Source organism: Meleagris gallopavo, chromosome 2, assembly GCF_905368555.1.
Source record: "Meleagris gallopavo chromosome 2, MGAL_WU_HG_1.1, whole genome shotgun sequence".
Lineage (NCBI taxonomy): Eukaryota > Metazoa > Chordata > Aves > Galliformes > Phasianidae > Meleagris > Meleagris gallopavo.
This window is the reverse complement of record NC_139405.1, coordinates 20,505,827-20,519,799: the sequence shown is the minus strand read 5'-3', so window position 1 is coordinate 20,519,799 and position 13,973 is coordinate 20,505,827. Positions and strand designations below refer to the sequence as shown.

General features: G+C 38.1%; 1 protein-coding gene across 1 annotated transcript in view; it reads right to left on the bottom strand.

The window, feature by feature from the left end:
* PTPN14 (protein tyrosine phosphatase non-receptor type 14) overlaps positions 1-13,973 on the bottom strand; it is a 109,127-nt gene that overhangs the window by 38,207 nt on the left and 56,947 nt on the right. The window contains exons 4-5 of the mRNA XM_085219248.1: positions 3,165-3,262; positions 672-739 (exon numbers count right to left, since the gene is read on the bottom strand). Coding sequence (XP_085075374.1) covers positions 672-739; positions 3,165-3,262 — 166 coding nt within the window. The remainder of the gene's footprint in view (positions 1-671; positions 740-3,164; positions 3,263-13,973) is intronic.

The following is a 13,973-nucleotide window of genomic DNA, read 5'->3' as shown; positions in this document are numbered from 1 at the left end:
GGTGGTGTTTCGCTTCTTTTCTCCTTTCTTTTCTCTTTTTTCCTCCATTTCTTTTAATCCATTCTCCCAGATGGACTCATTGTCATGGGTTACAAGTACTTGGCATTTATCACCATAGTTCCTAATGCCATCAGTGATTTAAAACACTTCCCTCAGCATTCAAATCATTTGCTAGTTTCCCATTTAAATTTAAAACAATTCCACAGCACAGTCCCTGGAGAACATTTTGAGAATTGATTCACAGTTCACTTCAGTCTAACAGTCAGTTGATGTAAACTCACATTCTCTTGAGCAAAGATTGCATGATTTGTCCTGTGGCACAACCTTATTACATCAGCAGTTTTTATATCCCATTGTTTGGCCATGTCACTAATGCTGCAGTACAGTTAATATACAACATTCTAAACAGCTGCAAACTGTTTTTTGATTCAAGTAAGTACACTTTTTTGTTGACACTTACTCTCAGTGGAGACTTAGGAGGAACTGAAAAACGGCTAAATTTCTATAGCTCTTACTCATCCAGCTGCAATCGAGTATATCGCAGAGCAAAGTTTATTTCTGCTATTAATAATTCAGTGCTGGTGCTTTTATTCTGTTATCAACAAAGCCATCTCTGAGGCATGGAGAAATTACTCATAAAAGACCACAAGACAGGAGGATAAGGAACTCACCATAGGAAACAAGACATACTCTCGGAGGAAGTCATGAGATTCAAACTGATGATAGTCTCCAAAATCCGCTGGAAAAAACAAGACAATTACTCATTTTAGCACTTTCTACACATGTTAAGACCACACTCAGTCTTTGCGCAGATGCTTAACTTCAAGTGGGTGAGTTCTCTGTGAAGCCACAACCCAGAACAAAGATTTCTGTTTGTACTTTAGCTTTTAACACGGGGGCCTGAAAATAGAAGTGCTATTACAAGAGATCAAATAACAGCCAACAAGCAATTTCTCTCTTTTGATCCTTTATATTATGACCATTTGCAGTGCTTAAACATCGGGAGTGCAAGAGGTTCTTTTCTTACTGTAACCTCAACGAATTAATACTACTATCTGACAAGACCGCAATACCCCTGTCTCTTTAAAATAGTACATACTTCTGCTTCTCCAATATCCCCAGTCCTAACCAGGCAAAAAGAATTTAGCCTACCCCTGCTACAATTCTACATAATTGTATGAAAAATGCTTAATTTTACAGCCTCGGAAGCGAAGATCAACAAGTCAATTGTATTAAAAAAAATGAATTTTTAACAGAGTTTCAAAATTGTAGAAAGTGCTTCCTAAAGGCTAAACTACGTTTAAAAAAAAAAAAAAAAAAGAACATATATTTTTTAAATACACAACAACTTATATCAAAAGAATATCTTGCCGGGAGGTTTCTATTTTATATTAGCTGAAGTGGATCAAACGCCATCTACAAGATTCTTATATTATAGAAGGTGGAAATCCCCACCATAAATCATATTAACTAAACATTCTTTCAAAGCTTTTAGACAACTTCACGTATTGCAGGATGCCAAAAATGCAGTTTCATTTTGTTTTCACCTCAGAGTTATGTTTTAACATAAACAGAAAGAAATCAAAATGGACATGAAACAGACTCTGCAAGTTTAAAAGAAGTATTTCAAATATCTTCAGTTGCATCACACAAAAAAGACAAAGGGAGTAATACAAGGTCATGAATAAAGCAAATAAGATTAAGTGCAGGATCTTGATGCAGTGGCCTTTGAAATATTATAGATTACATTGAAAATTCAGGATAACAGTGACTACTGCAAAATGTTACAGATTAGCTCCCAAAGTCAGCAAAACCTGCAAGAAACACAAGACCGGAGAAAGATATTTGGTGCCTATTTATCATTAACTTACATACTGGCAAAGTTTAATTTTCTCATATTACAAGATTTAGAGTAGAATCTTGTATACGTCTTTTCCATTATTCATAAAACATATCAAGATATAACAGAAAACATTCTTCCTTCAAGCTTTAACCAAGCAATAAAATACTACAACAGAACAACTGCCCTATAAATATCATATTAATATTACTCTTAATCATAATTGGCATTATTTTTAAGGTACTGCTATTTGACAGTACAATTTAGAGTATTTAAAAAAAAAAAACAGCTGCTGATACCTTTCTCAAACACATTCAAGGAAGCTGGTACAGACAGAACCTAGAAACCTGGGTTTTCATTTTTATCTACTGTTCTCTCAATGCCAGAAAAGAGTACGATGTTAACACCTTTGAAAACCTATTTTCAAGACAGTTGCCAAGCATCTTAAAAACTACCAATGGCAGCAAGAAGCAGATCATGGCTGCTCTGGCATTCCTACAAAGTTTACTCAAAATGGAAAAATGAAGATTCTTAGTTTTCATTTAGAACTTTCTGAAAGTTCTATATTTTCAACAACTGTATTTTAAGAGTCAGATTCTCACATATAAAAATTTTAGTAGGGCATGATGTACCACAGAACCTGTAAGTTTCAAGAATCAGATCTTCTCATTTGTTATTATATATATGTACTTGTCCCTGTTCCCCCAGAAGTGCAGTGTTGAGTGCATGATTGTTGGAATTGTACTTTGAATTCTCATAGTCATGGATAGAGTGAAATATACTTTCTACAAATACAGGGCTTCCTTCTTTACCCATGTACATGTATGATCTTACTTTCATTGATGTCCTTACGAGGCTTAGAATAAAAAGCAGTTTATTAATTTATAATTCATGTAAAAATTATGGTCATCTGTTCTTTCATATTGCAGATAGCGCTACACAGCAAAATGAGTTTTTAATTAAAGGTAAAATTAAAATTGCTCCTATGCTCTTTGATGTAATTCCACTTTAAACCAGAGAATGTGAAGCAAATTCATTACTGTAAAGTACTTTGTGGCTGGAACTAGAACTGGAGTCTAGTTCAAATTCACCAACATGGCTTTCAGAAAAAAGGAAAGCTGCAGATTGTGATGTGGTCCACCATTCCCTCCCTCAGGGTACAAGCATTTCATCAACAGCAGTCCACCCATGCATTTTTAAATATGTAAAAAAACCTGGCTGTTGTGAATAGGAGTCATACGTGGCCCCAGTTAGTACCAGTCAACATCCAGAACAACCCAAAATATCGTAGTTGGAAAATGGCAAGCAGATCACATCATCTTACCTTGCACTGCTAAACCAGCTAGTCGAATTCCCTGCTCCAATGAAGAACGCAATCGGCCATCAAGAATGTCCTTTTTCACTTGTAGGTAATACTGATATCTACAAACCAGAAAAGAAAACAAACCAGAAGGGCAGTATGTACATACAACTTCTACAGAACAAGAGACTACTTAAAGCAAGAAAAACTCGCTACAAACATGTCAGGCAGCTAAACAGCAGTCAGTGCCTGGTTTAAGAAGATCCACATCATCTATAAGGTACACACGTTAGCGAATAAATCAAAATGATCCATATATGTGCAGTGTTTCCAGGTGTACAAAAAGGAAAATAAGATGTTCTAGTTTGATTTAGATGTTCTAAACCACACAGATGCAGGATATCTGCTGGAACAACCTCCGCTATAAATTCTGTACAAGTTACAGAAGACACGCATTCTCACAAAGAGGCTGTTGCACTTCTGTGCTGTTTTTTGCTCAACTATCACCATTTTGATAGGAAAAAAGGAATGTCAGCAATATACTTTGGTTGACCAACGTAACTTTATGGCCCATATTGACGTTTGTTTTTGTTTTTTTTTTTTAATTGGAATCCTTCATCTGTAACATTGACTTAGACACAATAAAGCAAAAACAATTTCTAGTATCATAAACTTGATCAACAACTAATCACAAGGTAAACTACATGAGTTTAAACCACACAGCAGAGCTTACGTATTTCACCTTATATTTGCAAAAGAGTAGGTGCAGACAAAAAAAGACAACTTCCACAAAAGCTTAACAAGTTACTACCTGTGCATCCCTTCCACCCACCAAACTGTACCAGACCCATAGCACAGCTGGTCAAAGCAGCCGTCCCTCCAGAATATCATGTTGAAGTCCAGTGAAGACAGCTTCGTTAACTGGCCACAGCATTTTAATCTGTAGGCAACAATACATATTTGCTTGAGCTACTTGTGTTGCACAGGCACTAAAATCAGCAAGGGACAAGATAGGCAGCTGAGAAAACTACAGCCACAATTGCTGGGCCCCATAGCAGCCACTATTGTGCCAATAAAAAAATAGAGTGGAGCTAAAGGAATATAATAATATAGTGTCCATCAGCTTAAATTTCTCATGCAGGCAAATGTCACACAGCCCAGCTGAGACATAACAATTCCTGCTTAGTCGACATGCAGCTCATCAACTTGGAGCTCAAAAGTGGAGACACCACTGTAGTAGACCAGTCTGTATGTCCACTCAGTCTCATGCACCCAACCACTGGACCTGCTGACAGTAACTGATGTGCCTTGCTAACCACAATCCAGAAAACCCAAAAGTCATCAAATGAAGAAGTGAAGGGGTTTCTTGAGCTGTGAACATATACATCAGTCTGACCCACCTTAACCAGGTTTACAAGGCTAGGATGTCCTTTACAGGTCACCATCCTCTGGTGCGGACCCTGTCCCTATCCCCCAGTGCCCCTCCCCTGACACAGCTCCATGCCATCCCCTTGGGCCCTGTCGCTGTCACAGAAAGCAGAGCTCAGCACTGCCCTCCGCTCCCTGTGAGGGGCTGCAGCCACCATCAGGCCTCCCCTCAGCTCCTCTGCTCTGGGCTGAGCAAACCCAGGGACCACAGTCACTGCTGACACACCTCCAGGCTCCTCGCCATCTTCTTAGTCCTCCTTCAGACACTCTCTTCATTTTTATGTCCTTCTTAAATTGCAGTGCCCAAACCTGCACACAGTACTTGAGGTAAGGTTGAACCAATACAAAATAGTGAGGGCATCCCCTCAAAACAGAATGGATTTTAAAATAATTGCTTGAACAAAACCAGATCACTCTGTCAGAACTGGATTAAGAAAGAAGTCATACACAATGATATTAACCAGCCTCAGAGCCCGTGACCATGGCAAAGGAATAGCAGTCAAGAAGACTCAGGACAATAAATGCCTAACTGGACCAGCACATCACATTTGATCTTAAGTTTGAACCTTTGGGGATAGAATATAAACAGTTCTTGTCTTAATGATTTCACACACATAAGTCACCTTCCTGGTACCAAGGCAATTCACTTTTCTGCAATGAAGAGCCACTCAATTATCACCCGTGTCACAGGGATTGCACTACCTTAACTACACTCAAAAACATTACCACTTAATTCTGTGTAAGCATTAGAAAAAAACCTACGTGCTTAAAAACCAGCATAACCCAAGCCATTCTTTGAGGGGTATTAATCAAATACAGCATTACATTCTTCCTCAGTTAATTCTTCTGTCAGCAATGTGAGATGCAGTAACTTGCCACTAGACAGCACCAACGCTCTGAACAGACCTGTACTCAAGGTAGCAGCACCATTGGCAGCTACAAGCAGTGCAACTCTCTCAGTGAAAAGCCTGTGGATATATTTTAATGTATGAAAAGTTCCCCTTTGAGTTCACGGATTTTATGCGCACTTAAAAAATAATTGTTGGGTTACTCATTTTTAGGTTTCCTCTTCCCTCTCACTTCCCCCAGAGAGGAGGAAGAATAACATTGTCAAAGAGGAAAGAAAACATTCACCAGAAGTGCTTAGACGTGGCTTTCATAGAGTCATGAAAGTTAAACCTTCAGCCAACTTTGAAATTTTTTGGAGAGAGGCAATATAAAATCATAGTGCTTCTCAGCATGACACCTGAGCTTCAGCCCCAGGCTTCACACTTGCCTAGCCCAAGAGACAAGTCAGCTTGTTTGCAATTCTTTGCAATGACTAACTCTAAATTCTGAAAACACACATGCTTTCATGCAAGGCTGATGTAAACTGCTTTGTCAAGCACATAGGTGAGTAAGTGTTTGCTGAATCTGATCTTAAAGACTGTAATCCTGAAGCATGCTATTTATGGCACTGGTACATATATATGCATGAATTGCACATTCTAGTCTGGCAGAACAAAAGGAAAATCCTCCTTCTTCCTTAAAGCTCTACATAGTTAAAACTATTGCTAAAGCAGACACAAAGTTAAGAGACTACACGAAAATTAAAATAATGTAAAATTCTACCACGACATCCTAGCTCCATAAAAGTCAAGAGTATCACCAGCTTTCATGAAGCCATGATTCCACTCGCAGTACCCCAAAACCACACAGAAACCATAGTTTGGGTTATCTAAGTAAGCGTCATGAAAAATAGGATGCCAATGCAGTTACTGTAGTACCAAATGCTGTGACCACAGCTTTCAAAAGGAAAAGTGATGTGCTATACCTGCAATTTTAGACAGTACTTTAGAAAAATGTTTTAAGAAATCACTTAGCACTTTATGGAAAAGATGCCCATTTGAAGGTGTGCGAACTTGTATCTGATACCAGGTCATGCTCAAAAATCTTAACAGCAATATTGTACAATATTATGGTACAGCATTGCATTTACTAACACTGTAGTAGAACAAAATACAAGGATTTGTTACTAATAGACTGGAGTCACATAAGGCATGAACTGGAGTCGCTAATTCCAATGTCCAGGAAGAGGTGGAGCTGAGCTGTCACTGAATGCCCTGAAGGAAGCTCTGCTCAAAGGCTAGAGGAGCTGCAGATTCATGGCTCAGTTGTTCTGCAAAACTATAGTCAGACTTTCTGCCCAGTCAACAGGGAACAGAAATTGGCCCATATTCTATCTAGGATTTGAGGCTCCTTCATCTGAAATTATGTTAAACATTGTTATTATGCCACTGTGCTATAGCTGAGAATGCTCTTTGTTTAGGTTGCTAAAGTATATCTATAATTTGAAGGCAATTAAACATTTTAAAAATGATTCGGCTATACGTTCACCGAGGAAAGCTGTTCCAGAACAGCACATAAAAACATGCATTTCATAAGCCTCTTATTAAGTGGTTTAGCTAGGAAAGCACATGGAAACTGAACAAAAGAAAAGTTTGCAAAATAATAAAAGGCAAGAAATTCAAAACTAAAACTTACAAAGCTTTACACACAAAGTCAGCCTGGGATACTAGGGGAGCACAGAGAAGAGGAGAGACCACCACAGCCAAGTGGACTGAGAGCTGAAATCTCTCACCCTCATTTTTGGGTTAACAGTTTTTAGCAGAGCCTTTGGGTATTCAGTATAATGAAGGCTACTACAGTTTGCCAGCCTGTAGCTATTTCCAAAGGGAATGGGAGTGGACAACAAGTCTGAACAAAGCCATAATTATAAGGGTATCATTTCCCACAACTCTATTTAACCATCATAGAATACACGAAGAGTACATTTGCATCTATTGCACTGAAAAGCACACTTTTTCTAAAGTAAACTGGACAGCTATGAGAACATTTGTATTCCAGAATCAACATCTGCATTTTAGCAATACATAATACGTCAGAGGGTTAAAAACCCTAGAAGCAGGAGATAAGGGTAATATTTTGAAATGTAATTACAATACCCACATTCTGACTCAGATGCAGCTGTGTAAACCTATGGAAACTCCATCTGCCCATACAATTCCGCATAGACCTCCCAAGACCAAGTTTCCTGTTCTGCTCTCACTTCAAAAAAGAACATGGGTATCCATAGAGTGTCACTGACTTCGCTGTACTGCTCAATCACAACTGATTATCCAATATATCCTGTCTGCTGCTCTTCTAAATATGCTGAAAGTAACTCAGCTTTTTTGATTTACACTCTCTTCAATAAGGAGTATTTCTAAATACAGTCAGTCATGCAGAACCTGGCCCAATCAACACTGGAAGTCAGATCTGTATGGAGATACTTAAGCATGGTCTAAAAAAACAAGAGTATGGGTTAATTTTGCAGAGTAACGGTTGGTGCGCTTTATCTTCAGTTTTCCTATTATTAACTTCTACAAAGAATCACCAGGTAAATATTCCATCAATAACTACCCATTATCAGACCTATCAAGCAATATCCAACTCTGACAGAAAACATACAAAAACAGGATAAAAAATGCTTATTGACCAAGGGTTTTAAAAATCTATCTACTTCATACACATACATATATTTATATAAAAGATGACAGGCTAGAGACAAGAAGGATTAGTACTGTTTAAATGCTGTACTGATCAGTCTAGATCTTTGCTATCATTCCCTGCTTTTGTTTTCTACACCTCAGGGACAGGAAGGATTTGGGAAACGCACAGTGTCTCTTGAACAGCATCAAAGACTTTTCAAATTTTGTTTTTAACCAGTCAATGTGTTTCCCTGGAAACTTCAAGTCAGCATGAACAAATTTGTTTGTTTCAATACCAGTAACTCTTTATATATGTATATGTTAAAATGCACACAAGCACCAGAAAACATTAGTTATCCAAGAGGTGCAATTCCTTTAAAATTGTTTCTAATGATGCAATTACTGGCTTTTTTTTTAATAACTCATTAGGTACCATTTTGGTACCAAGCCTATCTCTTAGATAACAGCACAGCTACGTAACTCAACTTCATTTCTGGAAAAAGAACTGCTTTACTGTTTCATATGCCCAAAATAAAAAGTCTTCAAGACTCAAAGGAGAGCTAGATTGGCCTGCAAGTGATTCAGCTCTCTTTGAACTTTAAAAATAAAATAAAATTGAAATAATAAAAAAAAAATCTATTAGAGTACAAGATGATCTTCAAGAATTAAGGATACAATAAAATTCCCATTGAATCACAACAACAGCCTGACACAGGTTATTTAGGTTTACCTCAGAATGGTAATATTCTTCTGAACAGAGACTATGCGTACAATTATGCAATTATCTGCCCACAGGGGAAGCAATTTCTCATGAACAGAAGACTTTTATCATGAACTAGAATTATTTTAAGCATTAGCTTTGATATTTGTGAGTTTCTTATTCTTTTTACCCCTTAAAACGTGCCATGATCTTGGCTTAAGTAGCAACAGGATTCCACAAAAAAGTACGTGCTACATTTTTAAAAGAAATTCATTCTTTTTATTTTAAGCGTGTGGTCTTTCAAACTTTCTCAGCCTTTGAGCTGGATGAGTCAGATTACAGCTATTCAATGTGGGAGCAAAGGAACTATTTGATAAAGACAAAAATATTGTTTTTATTTATTACACATTTGAGAAAACGATAATATTTAACTCTTCCTGGTTGCTTATCTGAAAAAAACGTGCTTTAAATAGAATTAGCCTTATTTCATGAATAGAATCTGAGGCATGTGGCTGGTGAAGTAACTCAGACAGGAAACCAAGGAAGATTTGGGAGAGTCAGATTTTGTTCTTAAGTCTCAGTCAAGAATGCTGCTTACTGGATATTGCTTATTTGATACGAGTCACTTGATACTGCAACAAAATTTACTCCAAAATTCAGCTGCATTTTTAATGGCAATAAAGAAAGGTAGGTAGATAAGGTTGGTCTCTTCAGATACAATCGTTAGGATATTGGCAAAGTTGGTGTTTTGATTTCTGGGCTTGAGCATGCTGAAACACATTTGGAAGAAAAGATTCCATCAGCACATCTTAATCTAAAGGCATTTTAGAAAAAGTTGTACATACATTGATGATGTCATTGACAGTAATGCAGTGCTACCGTCTTGCCTTTGCTTTTCTAAAAAACTTAGATGATGTTGATAAACACCATCTCTAGCTTGCTCCTCTGGAATTTCATCCATTTATCTCCCAGCGGAAGCCTGATATTTCGCAGCACTAGACAATAGCCATTTATCTGGGATTTATGAAAGAATATAAAAAAATAGGGCTGTGTTCCACTACCAAAGAACAATATTTTTGGAAGGATATTACTGAAAACAAGTCTGCCACACCCTGCAGCAGATCTTCAGAAAGATCAGTAGCCTTGCCAGAAAGAAGGAGACAAAAGAGTCTTTGTCACACATGCAGAAGGATATTCCTTCAGAAGTGCAAACTATCAATGCCAACAGTGAAAACAGTCATAACAGTTTTTAGGATAGGAACTCCTTGATCAAACAACCCTAGAAGGTAGGTAAAGGTTAGCTTCAGGTAACTAAGAAATGAGATTGTTCAAAAACAGCATCCAACTCTCCTACATCCTGGTTTCATTCAGCAGCTGAGTGGAAAAGATGACGGAAATTAAAAATTAAACATACGGAAAGCTTGGTGTCATTCTTTTTCCCCTTCCAATTAAATTAGAACAATGCTGGGTTAACATCATTTTTTATGTCTTTGTACAACTGAAAAAGGAGATCAAAACACAATTTGTATCTATCCCCTCATCTCGATGAAAAGATAGTTCATATCTACCCCCTCATCTCTCAGTCTCTCATTTTAGAAGCAAGAGTTTACAGCTAAATGGCAGAAAAGAGAATTTGGATAAAACAGGCTAATTTCACAACGACAGGCATTTCCATTTGTTTTGACACACAATTTGCAAGCAAAGAGACAAATAACAAACTTGCTTGCTCTGAGAGCAGTGTGGCTGAGGGAACTGGGATTGCTCAGTCTGGAGAAGAGGAGGCTCAGGGGAGGCTATTGCTCTCTACAGTGACCTGAAAGGAAGCTGTAGTGAGTTGGAGGTCGGCCTCTTCTCCCAGGTGGCAGTGATAGAACAAGAGGATTGCTCCAGGGAAGATTGAATATTAGGAAACATATCTTGGAAAGAGCAGTGAAGCAGTGGCACAGGCTGCCCAGGGAGGTGGTGGAGTCATTGTCCCTGGAGGTGTTCAGGAAATGTAGAGATGTGGCACATGGGTTACTGTCCTATTCAGCATTCTTACTGGTAGCAGAAGACTGAAGAAATTTGGAGGTGTGTCCAGTGCTGGAGTTTCCCTCTCCCTATGCTGGAGCTGGGGGATGAAGCAGAACCATGAGGTACCATGCTGCTGCTCACAGGCCCTGCCTTTCTGCAGACACCTTTTGTCTCTAGCCACCAGTGCCATGTCCTGTCCCAGTGATAAGACGATTGTGAGAAGGGAGGTTAGATTTTAAATAAATGCTTTGTGAGTGTTTTGTTTATCCTGCCATTTTTTTTTATAGACCACAAGCACTTACGTGCACCCAGTCCCTGTTGAGGCCTGCAGACATGACACAAGCCTTCCAAAACACGTACTCCTTCCTTGAAAGGCTTCGCCAGCAGATGCAACTTTTTGGTATCCACCAATTTCTTTATATTTAAAAAGGAACCCCCAACCACAACAGATCCATCCTCTGTCCTAGGATCCACTCTGTTTTTAAAAACAGCGTATTATCCTTTTTGGATACTCTGAGTTCAAATAAACCCACAAATATGAAGCCAAACCTTAAATCAGAAGGCTAGTAATAGCATGCTTTAGCAAGAAAGGAAGGCATGCCACAACCTGATCCTGATTTTCTGCCCTTGAACTCTTGAATTAATTATAACAAATTACAGGGAGCCCCACTACAATTTATAAGCACAATAAACTCCCTCACAACCACCTATAATTTTATCAGGGTTAATCCAAATACCTACAGAATTATACAGTACAAAACTCCAACACACCGTTTAGAGTAAAAAATGTGGGAAGCCATATTCTCTTGCTTTACAAGCCTCATCTCTAAGCAAAGGCAAAGTATGCTCCCTTCAAGTTAGTCCAACAAAGCCAGACCTGGTGATACCACCAGATCGTTAGCCTTTATAAAGGCCAGACGAGGACTACAAAAATTGCAAAATTTTCAGCTGAAAAATTACATTCAATATAAGCATAAATATTACATGGAAACACTAGACTAAAATATCTGGGAATGAAGAGTTCATTAGCCATATTTCTTTAAAAGCAGTATGCTGCACAATCCATCCGTTTTGGATTTTTTAGCACATGCTAGAATAGTTTTATTGTTCAACATGGCAGTCCCACTGACTTCAGAATCCTCACATGGTTAACTACACATTTGCACCTCCTGAACTGAGACAGACACATCTGGCTATAGAGGTTACAGTATGGGAGAAGCTTGCTCTCTTAACTATTTTTTTTCTTAAATGATCAAAAAACAAAATGGAACCAATTCAGTCAGCTGAATTATTCAGCAGACCAACTGTAGCAATGCCATGTAACTGCTTTTTTTATATAGCTCTTAAAGGCTATGCACGATGATCAGTATTTTCATTCTTGCAGCCCAGTCCACTTCAAACAAACAAACAAAAAGAAACTAAAAACCCAACACAGTGAGCACGTTGGAGGTAAGGGAAAGATGCAACTTTCCCTAACAGTGGTAACACTGGAACTAAACCCAGATCTCTTCTCCATCAATTGGCTCCACAGCTAGAGTGATTATCAAAGCCTACGAGAAAAATCAACTCATGCTAAACTTCAGCTTTTTTGTGCAGTCTGTAAGAAAAAGAAAAAAACAAAACAACAAAGCACAACCCACAGTACTTTACAGTTTTTGTTTTGTTTACTTGTCTAAAAACTGCTGCCTCCACCCTCACCTCCTTATGAACACAGTCTCCTCCATTTCCACACAGGATCCTCTTGAGGAAACAGAGCACACACACAAAAAAAGCCCTCGTTTTTTTCCTATTTTGAAACCCAGCAAAATTTCAGCAAAAATGAGATTATACACATGTGAGTATACACATTAGTGAATAATAGCTTCGATTTATTTCCTTTACTCACATGTGTTGACTCAGTTCAAAATATGCAGTTCTCTACCCTGAAGAATATACGCAGCTAACCTTCAAGCTGTCTCCACTGTGGGAAAAGGTGGTTTAAGTTGCATGTGGAAGCAATATGAGTCAACAGTTTGAAAATTCTCCTGGTAGCCAGCCAGGTTAATGGCCAAGCAGGTTAGAATATCACGCAAAAAAAAATGTGGTGAGTTAACTAAACATGTGTGTACTCTAGTTCATGTTCATATTCTACAGTACTGGAAATAAATAGATAAGTTTTTTAAAAATCAGTTTAAGTACAAGCATAACTCTAAATAATCCTCTAGACACACACAAAAAAGCCTTTAAAGGCTCTGCTAGTCTGGAGGGAAACTTTGTGTATTTATGGAACTCAAACAAATAACAGCAAAAATTAATAAAACCTTCAGGTGGTATTCCTGTCTCAACATTCAAATAAAGCTCTACTATATTTAGGTATATAAATACAATATATTTTCCTTTGTATGGAGCTAAAATCCAGTTCACTCATTACATTTTTATACATCTCCAGTAATAAGAAAACAGTGAAATGAGAAATAATGAAGTTGCCACCTATGTGCTGGGCCTACAGTACAGTAGATCATTCCTGTGAAATCATTACTGAAGCATCTAAAGTTTGCAGAAAACACGAAAACTCAGGCTGTTTCCCAAAGACTGATGACTACAGGGTTTTCACAGGAATAGTTGAACAGTCACTCTGCACATCAGCAAACCATGCAATAAAATTATGGCCCAAGAAGATGTTAGAACTTCCCTCTAACAGGAGTAGACGCAACCTTGCAAAAGCAAACGCAGCTCTGATAACAATGGGCAATGTTGCCAAAGAAGTATGAATCATTGCCCAGTTGGGTGGGTAAAGTAGATTCATTTCATGAAACGAATAATTATTCTTTGTAAAAGCTTCAAAACAGCTGAAGATATCAAATGCAAAAGCAGCTGCCGAAGATAAAACAGGGAACCAGTAAACATTTCACTGTACAGGAATGTGCCATCTTCTGACACCAAAACTTCTGCCAAATTCTTTTTGAGATTTTCAGCTGCACAAGGGCCTCCACACAAATGCTTCTTTTAAACACACTCAGAGACTTCAGGATTGTACTGACATCCAATTGCAGCTTTCAGCTTTCTGCTCTGCCAGTAAGGGAAAAAAAATATTAAAGCTATTCAGCTTCAAACACGTTGCATCTCAACAATAGGGAAGGAACATAATGTTTGTTCCAGCCTGTAGGATGGCCATCAAAATTCAATAAATTTGACTGAAGACTT